Source organism: Cyrtonyx montezumae, unplaced genomic scaffold (genome assembly GCF_038088225.1).
Source record: "Cyrtonyx montezumae isolate F1298 unplaced genomic scaffold, pur_monq_1.0 scaffold_29, whole genome shotgun sequence".
Taxonomy (NCBI): domain Eukaryota; kingdom Metazoa; phylum Chordata; class Aves; order Galliformes; family Odontophoridae; genus Cyrtonyx; species Cyrtonyx montezumae.
The window spans coordinates 12,200,644-12,228,496 of NW_027072033.1; the positions used below are offsets into that span (position 1 = coordinate 12,200,644).

Here is a 27,853-nt window from a genome sequence, read left to right on the forward strand (position 1 = left end):
AATAATAATAAAAAAAAGTGGAAAAGAAACAGTATTTAAGTTCAGTTTATATGAGTTTGGATGAGTGACTCCAAAGTCAACCACCAGAGGACCAAGAATCTTCCTAACTTGACTGGCACAGAGTCATGGAAAAAGACCCATGAGTTTATTAGGTATGCCTGACTTGAGCTAAATGTTGAGTTTACTCTTGAATACTTTTTACTCTTTACTCTGTTGAATTAGTGAGTTTCTCACTAATTTATTCATATGAATTAAAGTTTAAGCTGTCTTCCTCCAATCAGAATGGCCTTTGGGTTTCCAGATCCTCAAATTTCACACTGTTCCTACCATTTCACCTGTTTGCCTATATCCTCCATTGCTATCTTTTGTTATAAAAAGAGAGTATCACCCTAAATAAATAAACAAGGCAAGAGCAAATCAGTGAGACCATCAGACTGGCAGCCCCTTGCTATGCAGCTGAACCAAGCACTGCATGGAGTGAGGGTGGCACCACTGGCAGGGGCCACCACAGCTGTAGACCAGGGCGCCTCCTGAAACCCATACCTTTGCAGGAGGGAGGAATGCCTGGCTTGTGGTATTAGCCATGGGGTTTCTCCACAGCTTTCGTCTCTAGTGTGCTGTTTGTGAGTCACATTGGTAGTTCATTTCTGGTGGCTTAATCTTGAACAACAAAAAGGAAAAAAAAAATCAACAATGAAGTTTCCAGTGAGTTCAGTGAGATGTGTGACACCAGTCGTGGGAAGTAAGCTTTGTTCAGACATTGATAAATGAGGGGCAAAATGGGACTCCCCCAAGACACAGCACAGGGTCTAGGCACTGAGGCATCCCCTTGCGGACAGGTTTAGGGGCAGCTGTAGGCCAGCCCCACCCACAGCCTCTGGGCATGACTGAGGATCTAACAGGCAATCCTGCACCTTGGATGGGGTGATAAGGCCTCAGTGGGGCTGGAATGGATTTATAGTATATAGACACTGTGGCAGAGGTGCAGAGTGCTGTGAAGCAAAGCTCATGGGTCCTGTGTCCTTCAGGGCCCTGACACATACTCTGCATCCCAGGGAGCACTGTCAGCTGAAAGCAGGCTAAGCGGTGTTCCTGCTTCCTTAGCCCACTACATGGGTAGTGCCAGGGATGCTGTGTTTCAGCTCACCTCAGCAACAAGTGAAAACTTTGTGCACTGCGCCCAAACGAGGTAGGGATGAAGATGTGTCTGATCATCTGCCTATAGGAAGGCTTGGATTCTGGTGATTTCTTTATTTTGAATGTACTGTTACCCATACTGAGCTGTTTTTGCACAATGTGTGTGGTCTGTGTGACCTTCTCAGCTGTGGTTGTGCATGTGCATATTCTTAACTCCTACAAGCACTGCTGACTCCTCAAAATACAACGGCTGGGTAGCCTACCACAGAAGCTCAATTTTGTCAGCGCCTTAGGCTTCACAATTAATTTTGTATTTTGAAGCTTTAAAACCAAACTTAAACATAATGATTTGTACTGCTTTGGCTGCTGCCAAATTCTGTAATGACTGTTGTTCAACAAGCACAATTATCATTTGTTTTGGATTTTTCAAAACCTAGAAATCTAATGCAACTGTTTCTCTGATGTTCTCACATATTTAGGAGTGTAGAGAAGAATACAGTGGACAACTTGACACCTCAACTTTGGTCTTTAAGACTACATGGCTTTCAGAATCTCTAGTGTTCAATGTTTTTGAATCATTTTGCTCCTAAGGGAAATGAGCATACATATTCTCTGCATTAAACATTAAAGACGTATCTTTTAACAAGAGGTTCTAAATGCAAATTAAGTCAGACAATGGCATTTTAATAATCTGGTGAGGTTACCATCACGTTAGTAAGAGTATTTTAGAAATCATGTTATCTGTGGGCAATGTGGTCTCAAGAGATTGGTTGTGAATATGTTAGAGTGCTTGTAGGATTTATGAATTCATTTCATGGTAGTTGGGTTTATTTGTTGTTGTTTAGTTTGTTTGTCTTCTTTCTAGGCTTCCTGTTCTGCATTTGAGCGAACAGTTTTGGTAACTCCCTTCTCACCTACACCCCCATCCCCCCATATTTTTATTTATAGGTTTATAGGTACATTAGGTTGGAAAGGACCTACAAGATCATCTAGTCCAACCATCTTCCTATCACCATTCCTATCCACTAAACTACTAAATCAAATCCCTTAGCACCTCATTTATTTTCTTTTTGGTGCTATCTGAAAATTGAAGTGATTAAGGAATGTTGATTTTATTAACAAATTAAATATAGAAGGTAGTGTTTTTTGTATGTATGGAAGGTACTGTTTTAGCTGGTAATAACTGAAAAAAAAAAAAAAAAAAAAGCAGATCTTGCTTTATCTCCTTTGCTTGGGTTGTACATCTTCCCTGTGTATTAACATCTGCACCAACAACGCTCTTCCCTGGTGGGTAGGTGGATCTTTCTGTTCTGTGTTCTATGCAGACAATGAAGAAGAAAGATACACATTCTATTTCAGTTTCTTCTGATATATGAGCTCAGAGTGGCAGTTGCTGATTTTCTTCATCTTTGTGAAATGCCCAAATTTTAAAGAAAAATGTGGAAAATGAAATGGTAGGGCAGAATTTCTCACAAAATTAGTTCATCTTACTTTCAGCAAGCTACCTAGCAAAAACATAAAATAGAAATCCATGGAGCTGTACCTGATGTTTGCTCCTCGTTGCTGCTGTAGGATTAACCTTGCCTATGACTTGGTGCTACCTTAGTGAGATAGCTCCTGCTAACATTACAAGCTAGAACCCATTAGAAAGTGCTCATTAGATTTTAATCAGCTGCTATTAGTGATTTCTCTGATTTGTAGCAGAAAGGTTCTGTTGTTGATCTAAGATTGTCCAGTCAAAAGCCAGCATCCTTGAGGATATGTTCTCCAAGTGTCAGTGTATGAAATAATTGTGGCTTCAGGAGGTGGGGATGATGATGATGATTTTTATTTATTCTTTTAATATCTATTGAAGTTCTCAGCATTCCATTTTTCAGAACTTCAGGTTTGCTCTCCTGTTGTTCTATTTTGAAAGCTGTCCTGAAGTTTCCAAAGGAGACACGGAGCTGTAAGCGCTTTGTGACGGTGTTTCTAAAGGGTCTGAAGTTTTTCAGGGGCTGGAGAAGGAGGGGGGGGAAGAGGGATTTGTGTGTGCGTGTTGTTTTTCCTCTCTTCCACACAATGGAGCTTTCAGAGAACCTCTCCTAAAAGGCATAGCTACAGCCTTTGTGTTGAAGGGTGTGTCTGCTGGCAGGGTTTGCTGATGCAGACGGCTGGCTGGTGATTAACAAAGGTCATTAGACTTTGGAATCTGGCAAGGGAGTGGTGTGGTGTATCTTCTGCGCCGAGAAGAAGGGCTTCTCAGGGGCTGGAGGCCCGCTGTCTGCCTCGCGCCCCCCCTCCCTCTCCCCCATCGCTCGAGCCCTCCTCCTGCTGAGAGGCTCGGTTCTGCCTTCCTTCTGCCTGTAGGACAGCTTGGACCAGAATCTTGATGCTGTAATGCCGTGTTTCTAGATTGAACAGTCACATTTGTCATCCATGGGACAGGGAACCAACCCTGGGAGATACTTGCTGACGGTCTGCCCAGGGAGAGAAGGTTCTGCTTGAGCAGTGCAGGGGGACAGCAGCGACATGGTTTGGGGTGCAAGGCACGCAAGAGAAGGGCAGCTGTATCTTGGGGTGCTGATTTTTCAAGCATCACTCAAGGAAGAAAAGGAAAAAAAGGGAAAAAAGAAAAACGAAAAAAAAAAAACATCCACCCTGGTGTGCTTGAGGTGAAGCTGAGATAAGTGAGGCCATGTTGTGCACGGGCGAGAAGCTATGAGCCTCTCACTGCTGGAGTTGTCTGAGCTAAAATGGCTGCTCCCAAAGCTCAGAGGACTAGGGCAGCTTAGTGAGTCTTAAAGCTTCAGTGACGCAGGGGCTCATATCTCTTGAAAGTGTGATAAACACATTCAGCAGAGCTGTGGCTTGTTTGGCTGAGATGAAAGGACTAAGCTTGGGGGGATGGGTAGTGAAAACTGGATGATCTGCTTTTCTGTGAAGTGCTCTAAATGCAGGAGTCGTCTGCTCCATGGAAAAATTTGTTTTCAGGTCTAATGGACTGTGCTAAAGGAGACGTGGGGTGGGGCTTCAGTCACTGCTGTAATTTGATCCAGAGCAGATAGCAACCTCTTCCACATAATTTGGTCTGGTGCTTGCACATAAAGGCTCGAGTATCTCGATTATTGTAACTTTGTTAGCCGAAAGAAGCTGGTACAGTGTTCATTTTCTTCATTGGTGGTGGGAGGGAGGGGGTGGAATGGGAAGGAGCACAGTGCAGCCTGCAAAGTACCGTAGGTAAATATGTGGAGAAGCTGTGTTCTCAGACTGTCAAGAATTTTACCTTACTAGAAGTTTATTTTAGCAGGCTATCAGAAGAAGCATTCTTTCATATAAAATCCTGATGCAATATCCTCTCTTATTTCATTGCATTAATGTTTTGGAGCCTTCTCGCTGTAGAAGTAGCTCTGTACTCATAATGCAGTAGACGTGTGGAATTTTCAGCGTTTTGGGCTGTTTTTGCATCATGGTCCTCTGGAAGGACCTTATTATCCCTAGCTCAGCAGTGCATGTGGAAACTCAAGAAGTAATTATTTTATTAACATTGGAGTATTTAGACAGCAGTTGCTCTGGTGTCTAAATACTGCATAAAGTAAGAGAGTCTAAGCCTTTTGTGTTGTGTATGTTTTGTGTCTCCTCACCCTCATGGCAGTGCATAAGTATGCAACTCTTGACACAGGATTAATTGGTTCATAAGCTAAACCTCTGTACTTCATGTTGCCATGGCTTATGTTACTTGGTACTTCAAGGTACCTATGTCATATGGATAAATAAAGGGAGCCATAGTGTTTCTGAGATAAGTCTTCGTTACACATTTCCATTTTATTTTAGCAATATTCCTGTCCCCTTTGCTGTCTCTTATCTTCCTCCAATCCTCACCTTCTCCCAAATATCTCACAAGGGTGATGTCTCCAGAATGTACTCAAATGAAGCAGTAAACATTGTAACAAAGAATAGAGATCGCAGAATGGTAGGGCTTGGAAGGGATCTCTGGAGATCACTTAGTCCAACCAGCTGCTAAAGTGGGCTCCTTGCAGTAAGTTACACAGAGGTGTCCAGATGGGTCTTGACTGTGTACAGGGAAGGAAACTTCACAACTCTTCTGGGCAACCTGTTCCAGTGCTCTGTCACCCTCAGAATAAATAAATTTTTCCTCGTGTTCAAATTGGAACATCCTGTGTTCCGTTTTTTACCCACTGCCTGTTATTCTGTCACCAAAAAAGAGTCCACTTGACTCTCCCTCATTAGATACCGATATACACTGATGAAATCCCCTCTGTCATCTTGTAGAATACCTTGGTGAAGGTAAGGCAAAATAAACCATTCTACCTTGAGTTCACGAAGTAGCTGCATCTCACCTTTGCAGTTATGTCCAGGTTTTCCACCAACATCAGTGCTACCAGAATGTTGATCTGAAAGGCAGTTTTCTTCCTGCGGAGGCTTTTAATCTCCTGATAGTAAAGCATACAGTGCTTTTCACGTTCAAAGATTTATTAGAGTAGGGGTCACAGATACAGTAGTAACTGTTTTCTGATTGTAATTTGGAGTATGTGATTGTTTAGGAGTCATTTTCTGTAGCATACAGGTTCTGGTCTTTGATCAAGACAAACTTCTAAACAGTGGCTCTGTCCAGTGTAATGGAAAAGCCAAGGGGACAAAGTCCATTGAATCAGTTGTCATTTGTCAGAATGTTGACTGTAGTATTTAGTCAGCAACTTGTTAACTGCTTAGGTAGGACTTGATGCAAATCCAAACTGATGCTTCTTGCAGTAAGTACAGTTTGAGTGTTACACTGCAGTAGTTATGGAATCTTTTAAAATGACTATCTTTACAAACATGATGTGATCTATTAGAGTCCTTTTAAATGGTAAAACCTTTCTTCTTTATCTCCTCTCTTGCAGAATTTTCTCATGTAAAAGATCATCCTTGAACCATGGAGGTGCTGCAGTGTGATGGCTGTGATTTTCGAGCTCCATCTTACGAAGACCTAAAAGCTCATATTCAGGATGTTCACACCGCTTTCCTGCAGCCAACTGATGTATCTGAGGAAAGTCCTGGCCAGCCAAGGTCTGGTTCCATGAATGCTAGCAACCAGACTGAAGTTGAATTTTCTTCTGTAAAGGATGAATTTACAATTGCAGATGAAATGGCAGGTAAATCTCAACTCTAACCTCCTATTTCTCATGTGGCTTACTTCAGTATGTATTAGCTAATGCTTATAATGTGACTATAAAATTACATTATTGCTATTGCTGTGGCAGCAAAACAGGTGTTTAGCTTCAGCCATATTTTTTCTGATCACAGCTTTTCTAGTAAGTACAAATATGGAGAGTGGTTTTATTTCTTAGCTGTTTTTCATCTGTTGCTTTGAAATGCTTTTCGTTGCTCTTCATTACCATGAAGCTTCTCAAATTTTTCAATTTTATTAGTATTCTATTTTTTTTCCCCCATAAAAAATGATTTTGGAAATGGCCTGTCCCTGACTGTACACAGTATTATATATGTGTACATGTTGTCCACAGTGGTCATTTTTCTGAACATTGCCAGCTACATAGAAATTACCATAAGTAAGCAAGAGAATCCTGGTGTGATCGTTACCTATACAGGGTGCAGTTGTATTCTTAAGCATACAGGGTGGGTGGAGAAAACGCCTCTTTTATTTATTTATTTATATATTCACCTTGATTCTCATTTTAGGGCAAAATGCAACAAGTCAGATGGGGACTGGAAGTTACTATAGCCAGAGCCAGTCTTTCTATGGTCAGCATATGGCTCCAAATCCTAAACCAACCAACAGATTTTTCCAGTGCAAGTTCTGTGTGCGTTACTTCCGTTCCAAAAACCTCCTAATAGAGCACACACGCAAGGTTCATGGAGCACAGGCTGGGGGGAGCTCAGTGGGGCCACCATCCGCTAGTTCCTTAAATTACAACATCATGATGCATGAAGGGTTTGGCAAAGTTTTCAGTTGCCAGTTCTGCACCTACAAGTCACCCAGGCGTGCAAGGATTATTAAGCACCAGAAAATGTATCACAAAAACAACTTGAAAGAGAGTTCAACTCCCCCTGCAGCTTCCACTGCTATATCTGAATCGACATCTGCTTCTGTGCCAGTGCAGGAACCCTGCAAGGAGCTGCCTGCAGAGGTGGTGGAGCGGAGCATTTTGGAGTCCATGGTCAAGCCCCTGACAAAGTCTAGGGGCAACTTTTGCTGTGAATGGTGCAGCTACCAGACACCTCGAAGGGAGCGCTGGTGTGACCACATGATGAAGAAGCACCGCAGCATGGTGAAAATACTGTCAAGCCTGAGGCAGCAACAAGAAGGAACCAGTGCACCTGATGTACAGAATAAGAGTGCCCAGAATGCCTCCCCAAACTCTAATTATATTTCCATGAATACAGCGGGACGTGAGATGTCGAATGCTAATGTCTCAAACTTCAGGAGCTCTATGGGCAATTCCCTTATCAGGCCCAACTCTTCTACATCTTCCAAGTTTTCTTCTGTGTCTTACCCTCAAATGAAGCCTAAGTCACCTCACAACTCAAGCATAGTTAATTTGTCTGACAGATCCCGCTATGGAATTGCTGATATGACAAATTCTTCTGCTGACTTGGAAACAAACAGTATGCTAAATGACTCCAGCTCAGATGAAGAGCTGAATGAAATGGACAGTGAGAATGGCTTGAACTCCATGGATCACCAGACCACAGGAATGTCTGCAGAGCAGCTGATGGGATCTGATGGCAACAAACTATTGGAGACAAAGGGAATTCCATTTAGAAGGTATATGAACAGATTCCAGTGTCCTTTTTGCCCTTTTCTGACGATGCACCGCCGAAGCATTTCCCGTCACATTGAGAACATCCACCTGTCTGGTAAGACGGCTGTATACAAGTGTGATGAATGCCCTTTCACTTGTAAGAGTTCATTAAAACTTGGTGCCCACAAGCAGTGCCATACAGGTACAACATCAGACTGGGACACTGTGAATTCTCAGGCTGAAAGCATTGCCTCTTCTTTGAATGACAGCGCAGTGTCATTTGAGAGTGGAAATATAAATGGTAGGAAGTCTGCTGGTATGATAGAACCAGTACAGCAGCAGCAACAGCAACAGCAGCAGTCACCCCAGCCCCACTCACAGCATCCATACAAGTGCACAATGTGCAACTATTCCACCACGACTCTGAAAGGTCTCAGAGTTCATCAGCAGCACAAGCACTCATTCTGTGACAACTTGCCAAAATATGATGGACCACCATCCAACACAACACAAGAGAGTGAGGCAGATGCTCATACTTCTGCTAGCACGGTGAAGAAGAGCCAGACCTCGATCCTTGGGCTCTCATCTAAAAATAATTTTGTTGCAAAGGCCCCTCGGAAGGTGTCAAATGATTTCCCTTTAGATCTCTCACCAGTGAAAAAGAGAACTAGAATTGATGAAATAGCAAGTAATCTGCAGAGTAAAATCAGTCAAAACAAACAGCAAGAAGATGCTGTGATTAATGTAGAGGATGATGAGGAAGAGGAGGAAGACAATGAGGTGGAGATAGAAGTGGAGTTAGACAGAGAAGAAGAGCAAACAGAACCAATGATAGAAGTTTCCAGCTCTTACGCTCCACAGCAAATGTGGGGAAGGGAGGCTAATGATTCCCAGAAGGAGACGAACTTCAGAAGCTTGCAGCATGATTACAATTCTGCCAATGGAGCAGAGATTGAGCTCACTCTATCAGAAGATGAAGAAGATTATTATTCTTCTGTCAGCATGAAGGAACATCAGAGCCCTAATGCCTCTGTTCTGGGCAGCCAGTCAAACATTTATGGTACTGATCAGAACAACGAGAATGCAGAGTTTAATGACTCTGGCAGGCTTTACTATTGTAAACACTGTGATTTCAGCAACAAATCTGCCCGGAGTGTTAGCACCCACTACCAGCGAATGCATCCCTATATTAAATTCAGCTTTAGGTATATCTTGGATCCCAATGATCATAGTGCAGTATACCGATGTCTTGAGTGTTATATTGACTACACAAACTTTGAAGACCTGCAGCAGCATTATGGAGAACATCACCCTGAAGCTATGAATGTACTGAACTTTGATCATTCTGATTTGATCTATCGCTGCCGCTTCTGCTCTTACACAAGCCCAAATGTTAGAAGCCTGATGCCACATTACCAAAGAATGCATCCCACAGTGAAAATTAACAATGCAATGATATTTTCAAGTTACGTTGTTGAACAGCAAGAAGGTCTGAACACAGAGTCTCAAACACTAAGAGAGATCTTGAATTCTGCTCCAAAAACTATGGCAACCTCTACCCCTGTGGCTCGTGGGGCTGGTGTTCCAGCTGGCTTTAACAAAAGTGCTGCCAAGAGTTTTAGCCCCGAATGTGAAAATCAGAAGGAACCTTCAGTCAATAGTGTGGTCGTTTATGACTGTGATGTGTGTTCATTTGCAAGCCCTAACATGCATTCAGTTTTGGTTCATTACCAGAAAAAGCACCCCGAAGAAAAAGCATCATATTTCAGAATTCAGAAGACTATGCGTGTAGTTTCTGTTGATAGGGGCTCTGCCCTTGCTCAGATGTCTTTTGAGATGGGGACACCTGTCTCCCCAAAACTGTCCAACTTGGCCTCTCCACCTCCCCCACCACCACCCCCAGACCTTGCTGCTGAACTCTACTATTGCAAACACTGTTCATACAGCAACCGCTCAGTTGTGGGAGTGCTTGTCCACTACCAGAAAAGGCACCCAGAGATAAAGGTCACTGCCAAATATATCAGACAGGCACCTCCCACTGCAGCTATGATGAGGGCTGGTGAGCTGCCACCTGGTATACAGAGGCCACCAGTGTCAATGCAGCAGTTGAGCCGAGGTGGTTCTGAGAGTTCTGTGAATCCTCCTGAGAATGAAATGTTTTTCTGCCAACACTGTGATTATGGAAACCGAACTGTGAAAGGTGTGCTCATTCATTATCAAAAGAAGCATCGTGACTTCAAAGCTAATGCAGATGTGATTAGGCAGCATACAGCCACCATTAGAAGCCTATGTGATCGCAGCCAGAAGAAATCGTCTGGTGGCGTGTCTGCTCACACTTCTAGCACTGAACGGGACAAGTCCAAACTGAGAGCCCTCAAGTGCAGACAGTGTAGCTACACGTCACCTTACTTCTATGCATTGAGGAAGCATATTAAGAAAGATCACCCAAATCTGAAAGCCACAGTTACATCCATTCTGAGGTGGGCATTTTTGGATGGTTTGATTGAGGCTGGTTATCACTGTGAGTGGTGCATTTATTCACACACAGAGCCAAGTGGTTTGCTTGTGCATTACCAAAGGAGACATCCTGAGCATTATGTTGACTATACTTACATGGCGACTAAACTCTGGGCAGGTCCCGATCCTTCCCCTCCTGCCTTAGTGTTGCCAGCAGAGGCAAAGACCTATAAATGCAGAGACTGCATTTTTGAAGCATCTTCCATTTGGGATATTACTAATCACTACCAAGCCTTTCACCCTTGGGCCATGAATGGGGATGAATCTGTGCTGTTAGATATCATCAAGGAGAAAGACGCTGCTGAGAAATCTGGCACACAGGCTGATGAAGCTGGGGTCAGGATAGATTCTGAAGACCAGATAACAACCCCACAGATGGATCAGGAAGCAGAGAGTGCAGAGGATCCCAGCCTTTCCCAGGAGAAAACTGTGCAGCTGTCTTCTGCAAACCCTGCCATCTCCTCTACTCCCTATCAGTGTACAGTTTGCCAGTCTGAATACAACAACTTGCATGGACTTCTGACACATTATGGCAAAAAACATCCTGGTATGAAAGTGAAAGCTGCAGACTTTGCTCAGGATATAGACATTAACCCAGGGGCCGTGTACAAATGTAGACACTGCCCATATATAAACACACGCATTCATGGTGTTCTTACACACTACCAGAAGCGGCACCCATCAGTAAAGGTCACTGCTGAAGACTTTGTTCATGATGTGGAGCAGTCAACTGATATTGCTCAGAACGATGTGGAAGAGACAAGTAGGATTTTCAAGCAAGGCTATGGTGCTTATCGATGCAAACTGTGCCCTTATACTCATGGTACGCTGGAGAAGCTCAAGATTCACTATGAGAAATATCACAATCAGCCTGAATTTGATGTTTTTGCTCAGTCACCACCAAAAGTATCTGCTTCTCTGGAGCCAGACATGGTGACTGAAATCAAGGCCTCTCCAGAAATTACTGCTGAGGATGTTGGAGAAATCTCTGTTGCAGCACCTCATTTCTCCAGTTCTCATTTAGTGTCTCACACAGTTTTCCGGTGTCAGCTCTGCAAATATTTTTGCTCTACCCGGAAGGGGATAGCCAGGCACTACCGCATCAAACATAACAATGTCCGGGCACAGCCAGAGGGCAAGAACAACCTCTTCAAATGTGCTCTGTGTTCTTACACTAACCCTATCCGCAAAGGGCTTGCGGCGCACTACCAGAAAAGACACGACATTGATGCTTACTACACTCATTGCTTAGCAGCCTCCAGGACAGTAAGTGACAAACCCAATAAAGTGATCATTCCATCTCCTCCCAAAGATGACACTCCTCAGTTAAGTGAAGAACTGAGGAGAGCTGTAGAGAAGAAGAAATGCTCACTTTGTTCCTTCCAGTCCTTCAGCAAGAAGGGTATCGTGTCCCACTACATGAAGCGCCACCCTGGTGTTTTCCCGAAGAAGCAGCATGCAAGCAAGCTTGGGGGTTACTTCACTGCTGTGTATGCTGATGAGCATGAAAAGCTGACTCCAGCTGAAGAGAGGAATGACTTTGAGAAGCCTGAAGTGGAGAGTGAGGCTCAGGAAATTGAGTGGCTTCCCTTCAGGTGCATAAAATGTTTTAAGCTGTCCTTTAGCACAGCAGAGCTGCTGTGCATGCATTACACTGACCACCACAGCAAGGATTTGAAGAGAGACTTCACCATACTGGGAAGTGGCACCCGCTCTCAGAATGCTGTCTACCAGTGCAAGCACTGTGATATGAAATTGCATAGCACGGCAGAGCTGACTGCACACTTGAATGGTCACAATGAGGAATTCCAGAAACGTGCCAAACGTCAGGAGAGGAGGAAGCAGCTTCTGAGCAAGCAGAAATATGCAGATGGTGCATTTGCAGATTTCAAACAAGAGAGGGTAAGGCTCTGTGTGTCTGGTCTCTTTCCCTATTTTCCCTTCCCTGCCAAGGGAGAAAAGCAAAAACACTACCCTTCTGCACCCCAAGAGGCTGCCGGTTACTAATGCCCACTTGCATGTTCTGTTTGACAGCCAAATGACCACAGGCTAATGAATGACTCAGCTTGCCAGTGAGCTCCATAAGTCAATTACACATTCGGCTTTAATTTCCTCATCCTTTCCTTTATCTTCCACGTCTCTCTATGTTCTGTAGGAGGCCCTGAGCCTTCTGACTGCTTCCTTCAGTATTCTCTGTATCTTTCCTCCCTCCTACCCTTCTGGAAGGCCATCTGGATTTGACAGTTCCTAGTTCTTTTGTTGCAAGGCAGCCACGTACTAGATTCTTTATAACCCAGCCCCATTTTAAGTGTACCACTGAATAACAATTTAGTTTCCTTCTCAATCTTGTTTCTTCTGGTACTTTCTCTTATAAAGCGCTAAATAGTAACATGGTAGGAATCTGTCTGATGACTGAAGCTTTGGACAAGTGTCTCATAACCAGAAAACCAAACTGTGCTCTTTTGTCGCCCCATTCTTTCTTCTTCAATGTGGAATACAGTTGCTGCAGAAAAGATCCTCACAGCTGTTGGGAAAGTGCTGGTGTTATGAAGGAGCACAGTTTCAGACCAAATCACGTAGATTTCTGGAGTACTGCTATTATGCGAAAACTGAAAGTTTCTGTTGTACAGATGTCCTGCCTTCTTATTCTGTAGGCATTAACAGACATCAATAAAATTTGACCTTGCTGTTTATCAAAATATGACTCATTCATCAAGCATAATTTTCTTCCAGCTGCAAAATCTAGTCTGTATTCCTAAAAATGAGATAGCAGTGCACACTTTAGTGTATGAATTTATTTATGCTTGTGTACTTATAGGCTTTTGGACACTTGGAAGATGTTTCAAAACTTAAAGAACGAAAAGTGGTTGGTTATAAGTGTAAGTTTTGTGTGGAAGTCCATCCAACACTTCGAGCCATTTGTAATCACCTCCGTAAACACGTCCAGTATGGGAATGTCTCTTCTGTGTCAGCTACAGTAAAGGTGAGAACTTTTGACTGTGACTGCAACTTTTTGTGTTGATTAAAATTAAGGACTGATTGAAAACCTGTGGAGGGTTCTCATGTAGTTGAATGGATTTTGAATTCGATATTCCATTTCAGCATGATTTTTTTAATCTAACTGAATTTTTGCAGTGCACTTTGTTTATTTTAAGATGTTTTAACTTTTTTCCACTCTTGATCTAGGGGCACGAAGACTATTTAATTCTCATTTCTTCTCAGCCACAAAGGAATGGATGTCGTTGATGACCGAAAGACTTGGTTTATGAGCAGGAGGCTTTCTCACACCTATTCTGGGCTACTTTTCCATTTAGTTAAGCCATAAAAGTGCTCTTTTCCTTTCCTTTCCTTTTCCTTTCCTTTTTCCTTTCCTTTTTCCTTTCCTTTTTCCTTTCCTTTTTCCTTTCCTTTTTCCTTTCCTTTTTCCTTTCCTTTTTCCTTTCCTTTTTCCTTTCCTTTCCTTTTCTTTCATTATTATTATTTTTAAAGAAGAGTGTGCACATTCAGATGGATGAAGTTGCTCATGATATACCTTTTCACAAGAAATTCCTTTGCTGGCTTCAAATAAAACATTCAGATGGCCAGCTGAGCCAATGGTACCATTAAAGTGATTAGCTGTAAGCATGTCATTCCTTTCTCCCTGTGAAAGAAGATGTCTTCTAAGACATCTCCAAGGATTGGCTGTACTACACAGCCTGATTTCTACTACATCAGCAGAGACAGAGCAGGTACAGTAAGGCTGTGGGAAATAGCTGTGTATTCCTTCTCCTTGTGTTGCAGTTTTCTAAAGATTCCTGCTGCAGGTCTCAGTACCTGACTTAGGATGCTTCCTTCATGACACCAGCTGTGTAAGGAAGCAGAATCCTTCAGGGCCTAGTTCATGCTTCCTCCAGAGAGCTCTCATTGCCCTGCTACTGCCCTTCCTTTACTTTGCCTGACAGTAATGACAGACCAGAGGCTTCCCTCCTTTCAGACTATTTCCTCTCTTCCCTGTTTCTCATGTGAAGTTAATGTGGGATCAGTGCCATCTTTTGAATAAAAAGATACTATGCAGATGGCAACAAAATCTGAAATCCAAGCCTAAAAGAACATGATACATATACTCTTACAGATTTTTAAAGTTGCTGCAGAAAGACATGCTTTGTTTAGAAGAGGGAAATGACAGGAGAGTTAAGAAAGTAAGTAAGAAAATAAATTTTCTGTTTACTTTCTAAGGTTTCTAGGATCTTAGAGCTTGTGAATTTGACAGATAGGCAGCTACAGTGTGAAACTGGCTAAGCTGTTAGTTTGTAGAGTAAATAGAGTAAAACTACAAGAAAATAAAGTTGTCTTACTCTATATCTTAGAAAGTTTTCACTGATCCAGTCTAGAAGACTCATATAAAGGCATATGTCACATAAAGGCATATAAGAGAAAGTTGATTTAGTTTCTTGTCTCTGCTTTATTTGACTACCTGCTTTATTTTATTTTATTTATATTGACTACTCTGCTTTATTTAACTTTTATGAAAGTTACATTTCCCCCCAAAGAGTAGGCCTCTTTTTCAGGTAGAAATTAATAGGGATTTATATAGAAAAATAATATAGTGGGAAGCCTAGGTATTAAAATAAATACATGGGAAAGCCTGAGGGGCAGAAGGGAGAGAGAATTGATGGCTTTGGGGTGGTATGTGTTTTTTAGCAGGAAGCTGAAGATTCTTCAAACACAACTTTGGAGGGTTTTGAGGGAGCCAAAGACGCTGGCATTCTGGAATTTGCAGAAGCTGAATCTGGAACATCCTTGGAAGATGAAACCAGGCCTGGGGGCTACCACTGCAGCCAGTGTGACCGGGTTTTGATGTCTATGCAGGGTCTGCGATCTCACGAGAGGAGTCACTTGGCTTTGGCCATGTTTACCCGCGAAGACAAGTACAGCTGCCAGTATTGCTCCTTTGTCTCTGCTTTCAGGCACAAGTAAGTTGTGGCTTTAATTTTGTTTTCAAAAGAAGCACAGACCAGAACTACTGTTTTGTAGATTGACGTTGAAGAACACCCTCAATTTGATTTTGAGGAAGAGTTTTTTCAGCATTCAGGTGTCTTCTGCACAACAAAACCTTTGACCATCATTGTGAGTGGTGGCTTATAAAAAGTCATATCTCTATAAAAAGTCTATATCTCAAATTTCATTTAAGCCTCTTTTTGTTGCATGTAAAGGAAAAGCATGCAAGCAAATAATTTCAGTAGGTAAATAGTGAATCCCACTTATGAAATCTTAACAAATCCATGAGACATGGCAAGTCAATAAGAGTAAAGTATCCTTTTAGATCTTTAATGTATATTGAACTTCTGATGTGCATAACTACATTGTTTATAATGACTACAGCTTCTTGACAGTTGCATTTTCATTTCTCATGTTAAATAGCTATTATAAACTTTCCTTAAAAAAATTGACTTTTTTTCTTAACCACTATGTTCAGTTTCACTCTACAAACATCTCAGTTACGTACCAGCATGACATGTAAGACTTCATTATCTTGTCTCATGCAGCATAGTGAAAATATGAAGTCATCATAAATAGGCAGGTTCCTTATGATTTTCTTCTTAGTGATTGATGTTGCTATCAGCTCAGTTGTGAGTTCTTAGAATCATATATGTATGTCCCATGCAAAAAAAAAAAAAAAAGAGAGGGAGATTAGGGAATATTTTCTGAAAGCTACTAGTACTGATGCAGAGAGTTTCCTCTGTGACACATCATACACATGACAAACATTTTATCTAGATTTGGGAAGAGAGCTGCTTCCTTACTATCTTAAGAAGAGAATGGATGATCCACATGCTCATCCACTATAAGCATTCGTAACACTGTCACGTACACTCTAAAACTTGTTGAAGACTACAATCAAATACATGTGAGAAGAAACTTAGAAACCAAGATCTCTGATGGTATCATGGCATGGTAAGGTGATGACACAGGTTAAAAAGATCAATGGGATTGAGCAGTCAACAGTAAAAAAGGTGATGGGAGGAGAAGCATGGATACTACTAGACATATGAGTGGTGCATTCGATACAGTGGAAGGAAGGGAAGCCATTCAGAGGGACCTGCACAGGCTGGAAAAGAGGGCCCATGAAAACCTAATGAGGTTCAGTAAAGCCAAGTGCAGTGTGTTGCACTTGGGTCAGGGCAACCCCAGGTATTTATACAAACTGGGGGAAGATCTCCTTGAGAGAAGCCTGGAGGATTAGGATTTGCTGGTCCAGGTGGATGAGAAGCTGCACATGAGCTGGCAGTGCACGCTTACAGCCCGGAAGGCCAACTGTGTTCTGGGCTGCATTAAAAAAGGGGTCACCAACAGAGAGAGGGAGGTGATTGTCCCCCTCTACTCAGCTCTTGTGAAGCCTCATATGGAATACTGCATCCAGGGCTGGGGGCCCTAGTACAGGAAGGAGCTCTTGGAGCAGGTCCAGAAAAGTGCCACTAAGATGATCAGAGGGCTGGAGCACCTCTCCTATGAGGAAAGATTGAAGGAACTCGGCTTGTTCAGCTTAAAGAAGAGAAGGCTGCGGGGAGAATCCACTTCAGGCTTCTCAAATCCAGTATTTGAAGGGAGCATATAAACAGGAGGAAGAATTGCCTATTTACAAGGGTGGATAGTGATAGGAGAAGGGGAATGGTTTTAAACTGAGATGGGGGAAGTTTAGATCAGAGATTAGGAGGAATTTTTTTCACACAGAGGCTGGTGGTTTATAGATTCATAGATACATTAGGTTGGAAAGGACCTACAAGATCATCTAGTCCAGCCATCCTCCTATCACCATCCCTACCCACTAAGCTACTAAACCAAATCCCTTAGCACCTCATCTAAACGTTTCTTGAACAGCACTAGGGATGGTGCCTCAACCGCCTCTCTAGGCAGGCCATTCCAGTGTCTGACCACTCTTGCTGAGAAAAATTTTTCCTCAAATCTAATTAAATCTTCCCCGGCGCAACTCATGGCCATTCCCTCTCGTCCTGTCATTATTTATCAGGGAGAAGAGGCCCACCCCTTCCTCACCACAACCTCCCTTCAGGAAGTGGTAGAGTGCAATAAGGTCTCCTCTGAGCCTCCTCTTCTCCAGACTAAACAATCCCAGCTCCATCAGCCGCTCCTCATAAGACTTGTGCTCTGGACTCCTCACCAGTTTTGTTGCCCTTCTCTGAACACGCTCCAGGGCCTCAGTGTCTTTCTTGTAGTGAGGGGCCCAAAACTGAACACAGTACTTAAGGTGCGGCCATACCAGAGCTAAGTACAGGGGGATGATCACCTCCCTGCTCCTGCTGGCTACACTGTTTCTAATATAGGCCAGGATGCCGTTGGCCTTCTTGGCCACCTGGGCACATTGCCAGCTCATGTTAAACCGAGCATCAACCAACACCCCCAGGTCCTTTTCCTCTCTACATTCTTCAAGCCAATTCTGCCCCCAAGCCTATAGCATTGCATGGGGTTATTGTGGCCAAAGTGCAGGACTCGGCACTTGGTCTTATTGAACCTCATCCCATTGAGCTCAGCCCAGCTGTTCAGCCTATCCAAATCCCTCTGAAGGGCCTCCCTACCCTCAGGCAGATTGACACATCCTCCCAACTTGGTGTCCTCTGCAAACTTACTGAGGGTACACTCAATTCCCTCATCTAGATCATCAATAAAGATATTAAACAAGATGGGCCCCAAAACTGACCCTTTGGGGACACCACTCATAACAGGACACCAGCTGAACTTAACTCCATTAACCACTACCCTCTGGGCACGGCCCTCCAGCCAGTTCTCCACCCAGAGAAGAGTGAACCTGTCCACACCACAGGCTGCCAGTTTCCTCAGGACAATACTGTGGGAGACCGTGTCAAAGTCCTTGCTGAAGTCCAGGTAGACTACATCAACAGCCTTTCCCTCATCTACCAGTCTGGTCACCCAGTCATAGAAGGAAATGAGGTTGGACAAGCACGACCTGCCCCTGGTGAACCCATGCTGGCTGGGTCTGATCCCCTTGTTGCCATGCACGTGTCGTGTGATCTCCCTCAAGATCATCTGCTCCATAACTTTCCCTGATACCGAGGTCAGGCTGACAGGCCTGTAGTTCCCCAGGTCTTCCTTACGGTCTTTCTTGTAGATGGGAGTCAAATCGGCAAGCCTCCAATCTTGTGGGACCTCTCCAGATAACCAGGAATTCTGATAGATGGCAGAAAGTGGCTCGGCAATCACCTCTGCCAGCTCCCTCAGCACCCTTGGGTGGATCCCATCTGGTCCCATGGACTTGTGGCAGTTCAGATGGAGGAGTAGATCTCTGACCATCTCTGCTTGGATCACAGGGGGTGCATTATGCGCTCCATCCCGGACTTCCAGGTCAGGGAAAGTACCCTGTGGATAACTGCTGCCTATTAAAGACAGATGTGAAGAAGGCTTTGAGAACCTCAGCCTTTTCCTTATCATCTGTGGTTACATTCCCTGCCTCATCAAGTAAAGGAGAGAAATTTTTCTTCGTTTTTCTCTTGCTGTTAATACATTTGTAAAAGGGTTTCCTGTTCTCCTTTACAGCAGCAGCCAGTCTAAGTTCAAGCTGGGCTTTAGCATTTCTAACTTTCTGCCTGCAAATCTTGGCCAGTTCTCTGTAGTCACCCCAAGTAGTCTGTTCCATCTTCCAGAGGACATAGACTCTCTTTTTCTCTCGGAGTCTCAACAAAAGTTCCCGGTTCATCCACACTGGTCTTTTTCTCCTCCAGCTCGACTTATGGAACTCCGGGACAGCCTGCTCCTGTGCCTTTAAGATTTCCATCTTGAGGAGCATCCAGGCTTCCTGGACCCCTTTACCCCTCAGGAGCAAGTCCCAAGGGACCCTTGCAACAAGCGTCCTGAACAGGTCAAAGTCTGCCCTCCGGAAGTCCAAGGTAGCAGTTTTGCTAGTCACCCTCTTGACGTCACCCAGAATAGCAAACTCCACCATTTCATGGTCACTCTGGCCAAGACAATCTCCAACCATCACATCTCCTACTAATCCTTCCCTGTTAGTGAAGAGTAGGTCTAGCAAGGCATCTCCCCTGGTAGGCTCTTGCACCAGCTGTGTCAGGAAGCAATCATCCACACATTCTAGAAATCTCATGGACTGCTTCCTCTGCACAGTATTATATTTCCAGCATATGTCAGGGAAGTTGAAGTCCCCCATGAGAACGAGTGCTGGCCATCGTGCAACATCTACGTGTTGTTTATAGAACACCGCATCTATTTCTTCATCCTGACTAGGCAGTCTATAACAGACCCCCACCATGATGTCACTCCTAAAAACTATCCCCCTGATCCTTATCCATAGAGACTCTACTTTATCATTTCCAACCTCAAGCTCTTCAACATCAAAACACTCTTTGATATAGAGAGCTATGCCACCACCCTTTCTTCCCTGTCTATCCCTTCCGAAGAGCTTGTAGCCATCAATCCCAGTATTCCAGTCATGGGAGAGGTCCCATCATGTTTCTGTAATAGCCACAAGGTCATAGTTAGCCTGCCTCACAATGGCTTCAAGCTCTTCTTGTTTATTGCCCATGCTGCGTGCATTGGTATAGATGCACTTCAGCTGAGATATCTGCCTCACCCCTTTCTCCAGCACAGCCTCCTTAGGCTCTTTACTGGAGAGCCCTGTTTTATCCCCTTCCCCCGTCACAGCTAGTTTAAAGCTCTCTCAATGAGTCCTGTGCTAGAATTCGTTTCCCCCTTTGAGACAGGTGCATTCCATCAACAGATAACAGGCCAGGAGCCGAGTAAACTGCCCCATGGTTAAAAAACCCAAAGTGTCTGTCTCTACACCAACCTCTCAGCCAATTATTCATCACCTGTGTTTTCCTAGCCCATTCTGTGTCCTTCACCACCCCAGAAGGTATGGAAGCAAACACCACTTGTGCTCCCACCCCTTGAACTAATCGCCCTAATCCCCTGAAATCTCTTTTCATAGTTCGCAGACTTCTCTGAGATATTTCATTGCAGTCTGCCTGAACTATGAGTAACGGGTAGTAGTTGTTGGGGCGTATCAAATTCGGGAGTCTTCTAGCAATGTCCCTGATCCGGGCCCCAGGGAGACAGCACACTTCCCTGCGGTTTGGATCTGGTCTGCAAATGGGGCCCTCAGTTCCCTTTAGAAGGGAGCCACCCACTACGATCACCTTTCTTTCTTAGTAGCAGCAGTCTCAATGTATGGAGTTGACTGCCTTGCCATTGGTGGCCTCCTGTGGGAATCTTCCTGCACTTCACCCCTTATCACCTCTTCAACATCCAATGCTTCAAATCTATTGCTTAGGGGTATCTGGGGACACTGGGGAGGCAGAGGGGGAGATTGAGCAGGGTACCGAGCAGGGTCTCTCTGCCAGCCCTCCCGGTCCGTCAGATATCCCCCTTCTGCCCTACGGGGACAGGTCAGGGAGTCCACCACCAATTGCGGGGGATCTCCCTGGTGCCTTTCTCTCTGGCGCTCTAGGGAGCTCCTCCGCCAGTCAATCTCCCGCTCACAGTCCCTGATGGCCCTCAGTGTCTCAACCTCCTCTTTCAGTTCAGCCACCATGCTAAGCAGATCTTCCACCTGCTCACCTTGCACAGGAGAACTGCTTAGCACCCTCATCCAGCAGTAGCAGGCTCTGGCACTCCTTGCAACCAGAGACCTGTGTAGCTACGCTTCTAGGCAGACCTTCTGTCTGGGTTGCCACAGCCTTCTTAAGGCAAGCCCTCTGTCTAGTAGAGACCATGGCACAAAAAAGAATAAAAACAAAGAAATGAAAATTGAAAGCAAATAAATAAATAAAAAATAGTTTATAATAATAATGTATATATGAATTGTAATAACTTAAAAAATAATAATAATTAAAAATATATATAAAATAAACACAAACAAACCAACAGTGGGTAGTGACACTTCGCTGCCCTCCCTGAACCTGATTCAGCTGAGGGGTATGGGCGAGGGCGCTGAAACCCTGGCAACGCCTACACTTCGTTAGCCTCTCGCGAGAACAGCCTAAGGGACTGGCCGCTCTCACTCAGTTCCCGTGAGACAGGAACCTCCCAAAAACCCACCCTTTACCTCAATCAGCCACTGCAACTCTGGCTGTGCCGATTTCAAAGCAGTTGATCACGAGGACTGAGTGTTACTTCCAGGTTCTGACCGTTTTAAATCCCCCGCCATTGCCCTGGCAACGCCTACGCCACATCAGCCTCTCGTGAGAGAGAGCTGCCGGGATCTGTCAGGACTAGCCGCTCTCACTCGGTTCCCGTGAGACAGGAACCTTCCGAAAACCCGCCCTGTACCTCAATCAGTCACTGCAGCTCCAGCTGTGCTGATTTCAAAGCAGTTGATCACGAGGACAGCAGTTGATCACGAGGACACGAGGGGTGTATTATGTGCTCCATCCCAGACTTCCAGGTCACGGTGAAAAGTACCCTGAGGATAACTGATCTGTCTATTAAAGACAGATGTGAAGAAGGCATTGAGAACCTCAGCCTTTTCCTTATCCTCTGTGGTTACATTTCCTGCTGCATCAAGTAAAGGAGAGAAATTCTCCTTAGTTCTTCTCTTACTGTTGATATATTTGTAAAAGGATTTTCTGCTCTCCTTTACTATGGTAGCCATTTGTAAGCTAGAGCTGGGCTTTTGCATTTCTAGCTGGGCTTTTGCATTTCTAAATGCAAAAAATGGTGCACTGGAACAGGTTGCCCAGCGAGGTCATGGATGCCCCATCCCTGGAGGCATTCAAGGCCAGGCTGGATGTGGCACTGAGCAGCCTACTGTAGTGGTTGGCAGCCCTGCATATGGCGGGGGGGTTGAAACTATATGATCATTGTGGTCCTTCTCAACCCAGGCCATTCTATGATTCTGTAATATCTCACTTTGCTTTGGCAAGGCTGACACTGAGACTTCCCTTACCTCACTAGGCCTGCTGTTTGCCTAGTTAACCATTATGCTTCCACAGCCAGACTTGTGTTTAGTCTGCAGCCAACTCTGTTTCTTTTCTTGGAAATGAATAGAGTATTGCCCTGTAAGTAGAAGAACTGGTAAGTTAGAAAGTGGTGAATTTGAATGACTCCACAGTTGTCACTTGATTTGATAATAAGCATTGCTACTGTTGCTGGGGTGGTCTTCATCTTTTACGTAATTACTCCCTTGGGAGATAACATTTATGAAAGAAAGCAAATTAGTATTTAAGTCATCCTCTGTTCTTCTGAATCTTACCAAAACTTACCCGCCTTTGGAAGAATGGTGCTAGCAACATGTTATCATGAATAGTTTTAAGTATTAGTACATTAAATACTTTAAGGTATGTATTACAGAATAGTTTGAGTATGTGTTGTATGCATCATTGTCAGACTGTTTAACTGTTCAGTAGGATCATTCCTTATCAACTGCTTAAAATATGCTTTTGATTTAAGCAATGGCAGGTAACAAAAAGCAAAGAAAAAAATGGCTTGCCCCTTCCAACAGCCAGTGCCAATTTATAAGGAGTGTAGCTTCTATCCAAAGAGATACTGTTTACTTGGCTGCTTAATACTTAAATAAGAGTGAGGAGGGGCAGATGGAGGCTCCATCCCTGCCAGTCACTCAGGTGCATTGCTTGCACTTGAGCTCCCTGGGTTAGTTACTTATTTCCACCTGGTGCTCAACCATTGGTTCAGGCTGTGACCTGGAAGTTCTGCTGAAACAGATGTTCATTGTCTTAGTATTTTGGGATATTTCTTTCCCCGTTAACCTTGAAAAGCTGTACATTTTGTCTTCTCACAAACTTCATTCTGGATTTTTTAAATTATATTTGTATAAAATGGCCCTGAGAGAAGTGTGGGGTAAATAACTCCCAAGGATGGTACTTCACAAAGAAATAGTATAGATGATGGTATATTTTGAGTAGTTCTATATAGATAGGATACAAATAATACAAAAGAGAAGGTGGCTCACCTTCAGGATGACAAGACTCACAGGGGACTCCACGTGGGAGGGATCTCCGAGAAGAGAACCTTCCCTGGTGGTGGTCAGCCCTTAAATGGGGTTTGGGAGAGGTGGAGCCAGGCTCTACCCCTTCCAATCACACAGGTACATCACCTTCACCTGTGGCCCCATGGCTGACTCGGTACTCACCTCAGGTGACCAATCAGTGGTTCAGGTTGTGATTCAGTAGTTCCTATACAAGAAGTTGTAAGTTTATTTCTGATTTTTTTTTACTGTCATCAAATTTTTGAATACACAGACTTTAGTGCTAGCTCTTGTAAGCAGGGATTTTCTGTCTCAAGCACTGCAGTGTGGGACTAAAGATCCCATGATAATTTGTAGTGAGAGGTGGGTGGAACAGCCTACCCTTGACTTAGATGTTGATACTCCATAAAAATTTAATGATTGAAGTAGAGCAGAAGGAAGTAATCCTGAAGAGTACCTAGAATTAAATTGGTAGATGGGATAGTTTTTTTCAAATTACTAGTTCTCCAGTCTGCACTACCTTTTCATTCCATCACTTTGTATAAGGAAACTGAAGTCAACAATAAAAAACATAAGTGTTTCCAAGGAAGAGGCTTTACTGATAAACACAAGCTGAAGCTGTCTGCCTACCACTTTAAGATGGTGAACCGATGATTATGATCCACAGTGTGGGAGCTGCAGAGCTCTACAGGACTTAAAATGAATTTGATCTTTTGTTAGAACTGTAGAAATTGTCCTTTTTTCCTGTCAAAAATTCACCAAGTTGTTACAAGGAGCTGTGGAGAGAGCAGGTTGTGATCACACTCTCATATTCAGGCTATCAGTTTCCCTGAAGAAAGCAGAAGTGGCTGGTAGCCACCCCTTCTTCTCTTGCTGGGCTTTGTGCAGAATCTCCCTCACTGTTATTCCTGAAACTCTGTTGCCTTTTAATCCTGGAACTCATCAACTGCAGCCTGCTGGCACCCTCCCCAGAGTAGTTTCACTAATCTGCTTTAGCGGCTGTAACCAAAAGAAGGCTTCCTCATTAAAGCTGTTCAAAAATATCTTGTTTATTGTTTTTATTTTTTAATGCTATCAAGAGGACAAAAAGGCATATTTTTGCAATGTCTGCAGGAAAAGAAATATCAGTAATGATAATTTTACTGTTCTTGTCTATTTCTTGTTTCAATCAACTGGTCTCAAGTCTGAATCAGGTATAATTTAATTTATACTCTTGTCCTAGAAGTTTATTTAAGTGGCTTGTTTTCTGCATAACAAAACTGGTGTCAACTCTGCTTCTTTTCCTCAGATTAGATTATGCTTTATTATTGTAGGCAGAACCTGTTGTGTTTAAAGAGATAGCGGAAGCTTGGTTTGCCTCTAATTTGTTATTGCTTTATTATTTTACTTTTTATTTTTACATTTAAAGTAATAGATTAAATTTACTCTTCGATGTTTTCCTTTTCTGTCTTTCTCTTTTTCAAGTCTGGATCGTCACATGCAGACCCATCATGGACACCATAAGCCCTTCCGCTGCAAATTGTGCCCGTTCAAGTCCTCTTACAATAGCCGTCTGAAAACCCATATACTCAAGGCTCATGCTGGTAAGTTTTCTCTCTTAGTTTTGTAGTGCAGCAACAGAAATGGACTGTGTATTCTTGTTGCTCATCAGAGATGCTGATTTGAATCCCGTGTTTTGTCACCAAATATGGGTAAGATTTTAATGGCAAATCAGGAATGGCCAACCTGTGCACTTAGTGGAATCAGTGGAAGTTTGGATAATGATTTTGAAGGACAAGACCTTAAAACAAGATGAGTACTTCAAAAATTTCCCCTTCTGTTTTCATTGTTGTGAATGATTTAACTGTTCTGAATGATAAATGAACTTATTCAGTCTCCTTACACCATTGTCTTAACTTTGTTATATTTTTATTTAAGTTTATGTTTTATTTGAGAACAGGATTGTGTATTGAATGTTGGTTTTGGTGGAGTCTTGTGTGGCTTCCATAGTAAAGCCAAAGACTGCAGACTTGAGGTCTAAGTACACTAGATGTCATAATATTGTTATAGCACATAGAAATTTATCTTGCAGCTCTCCTTATTGTATTGCAGAAAACATAAATGGTGAGGCTTCTGATGAACCAGAATTGGAAAGGGGATGTGTCATGCAGGATAGGTCATCACAGGGTATTGCACCTTCGATTATTTAAAAGTTTGAGGCTCAGAATTTCCTGGTGGGTGTCTTGTCTCCATTCCTTGGCCCTAGACTCTTGGAGCATCATGTGTTGGAGTTTCAGCAAGAACTACTGTATGTGTTTCCTGTTGTTGCATCTTTATGGTTAAAAAGATGAAAAAACAATTCCCAAACCATAGTCCAAACATGCACTTTATTACAAATAACAGAATATTGACTGATCTTAAAATATGAACCAGTCCAGGTGTTACTGGTTACTCAGGAATAGAAACTACTGGAACAGATGACAGATGGCTGGAAGTAAGTTCCTTGTCTTATTTTTTATGTTGCACTATGCTCAATTTGGGGTGGAGGAGAGGTGGAGATGTGAAAATGGGAAGAACAGGCAGGAAGAATTCATAAGTGCCTACTGATTTACGTATTTATTTATTTAAAGTAATTATCACCGTTGATTTAAGGCAGTTTTTGTCTACAAAATGTAGTGGAGATTGATGATCTTGGTTGTACTCAATTTCAGATAGTGGCAGAGCTTGTGTCAGGACTCTTCTCTGTACTTGAATGGGTGTTGTTGATTAGCTGGTCCATTGCCAACCTCATCATTTATGGGACTATGGCATTCTGTACTTTTTAGGTAGTCCAACTGTATGCAGCAGTTCTAGTTTACAAAATCCCACATCCTGTATGGAGATGTCATGGATCTTCACCGTCACCAAACATCATGTTTCCTTTTTGTTATTGTAAAGTTGGATTCCTTGTTTGAATCTGCCTGAATTTTACAGCCAAAGTTTGCATGCAACTGATATTTACTTCATACTCCTCTTCATGTATTGATTTATTTACTATGAATTCATGTTATTGAACTTGACTAGTGAGCAGTCCTTGAAGGACCAGGTTTTGCATCATACAAGAACACTTATTTCATGGTTGCTTGGATAGAGTTTTGCACAATGACTTTGTGTAATAGGGTTTTCAAAGACTTATGATCTGTTTCTGCCTCAGTCAATTTCTACCAAACAAATATTCACATCACAGAAAATTACTTGGATGTTTTTCAGTCAGAGTTATGCTTTGCTCTGTTTTGAGTTAGTCCTTCAGAAATACACACTACTGAATAAACATAACACTGAAGAATTTTGCTCAGTCTCCCCAACTTTTCAGAGATGGTGTGGTTTTATGAACCTCTTTTGATAACAATTTTTTCTCTCTTGTCAGTCATCTCATTATTAGTTTATTTAGAAGTAAAAAATTCTATATACCATTATCTATTTGTGTAGAGACTCCTGGAGATCATTAAGGTTCAGTAAAATCATGAAGTGCTAGAGTGTTGTGGCCCTGCTCACATTTTACATAATCTGGAACGTAATGCTCCAAGTACTTATCGGGTGTTGATACTATCCTCCCGCCTCAAATTTCTACATGTATTTATTTGTGTGTATATTAATACGATTATTTTATTAAAATCAAAACCAGCAGTTGAAAATGTGCTCTAATGAGCCAAACTGAAGTCTTGCTTCTAGAATAAACTACATCCTTTAATGAACAGTGGATTCATGTATTAGTTGTTCCTGGACTTCTTAATATGTAATTGTCCTGTGTTTCCTTTAATGTCTTCTGATACTAATGGTTGGCATCCATTGTTGTCCAGCAATTACTTATTCTGACAAACAGTGAATCTTTATGCCTGTATTTCATTGATACTATGCACTTTGGGCATTTCTTGTGACCTTGTATTATCCTGTTCCATTAAGCAAGTTTTGTATGTGGTATGCAAAACATTTTTTTTTGTTTTGTTTTTGTTTCTGTATAAAAGTAGTACATAACTGATGTAATATGCAGGTATGGAATACACATTTCTGAAAACACATTTGTCATTTCATCAGTTTGGGCTCTTTCAGATATACCAAAAGAGGCTTTCTGAGAGTTTGTGTTTTATCCCAAAAATTAACATAGCTTTTTCTGGAAGAGAAGGTTGAGTGTTATTTTTTTTGTAAAATGGTTGCTGATATTTTCAGGTGTGCTTACTCTGACTTACTTCAATAAGCATGCTTACACGTTCTATTTTGGTTCGTGTATTTGTGTTGTAAATGATGCTGTTTGAGAACTATGTTTGCTAAATTTATTGAGAGATGGAAAACATGTCCTGCCTCATTCATTACCAGAGCTCTTGTTCTTCTGTTAGAGTTCATGAGTATTTCACTTCAATATTAGTTTTCGCTCTTTCAAAACACTACCTTGGTACCTGTATAATATCACATTGCGTGTACTGGGACAGTTTCACTTTGTGTTCCAATTGCCTCCGTTCTTAATTCAAAACAAATCTTATCTAAGGATTTGTTT

The 27,853-nt window shown here is 42.7% G+C and overlaps 1 protein-coding gene across 1 annotated transcript in view; it reads left to right on the forward strand.

Annotated features, from left to right (window-relative positions):
* The window catches only part of ZNF462 (zinc finger protein 462), a 60,445-nt gene extending 33,635 nt beyond the window's left edge, over positions 1–26,810 (forward strand). The window contains exons 2-7 of the mRNA XM_065740562.1: positions 6,021–6,272; positions 6,817–12,299; positions 13,216–13,380; positions 15,078–15,349; positions 24,808–24,926; positions 26,791–26,810. Coding sequence (XP_065596634.1) covers positions 6,053–6,272; positions 6,817–12,299; positions 13,216–13,380; positions 15,078–15,349; positions 24,808–24,926; positions 26,791–26,810 — 6,279 coding nt within the window. The 5' untranslated portion in view covers positions 6,021–6,052. The remainder of the gene's footprint in view (positions 1–6,020; positions 6,273–6,816; positions 12,300–13,215; positions 13,381–15,077; positions 15,350–24,807; positions 24,927–26,790) is intronic.
* Positions 26,811–27,853: the final 1,043 nt, after the last annotated feature.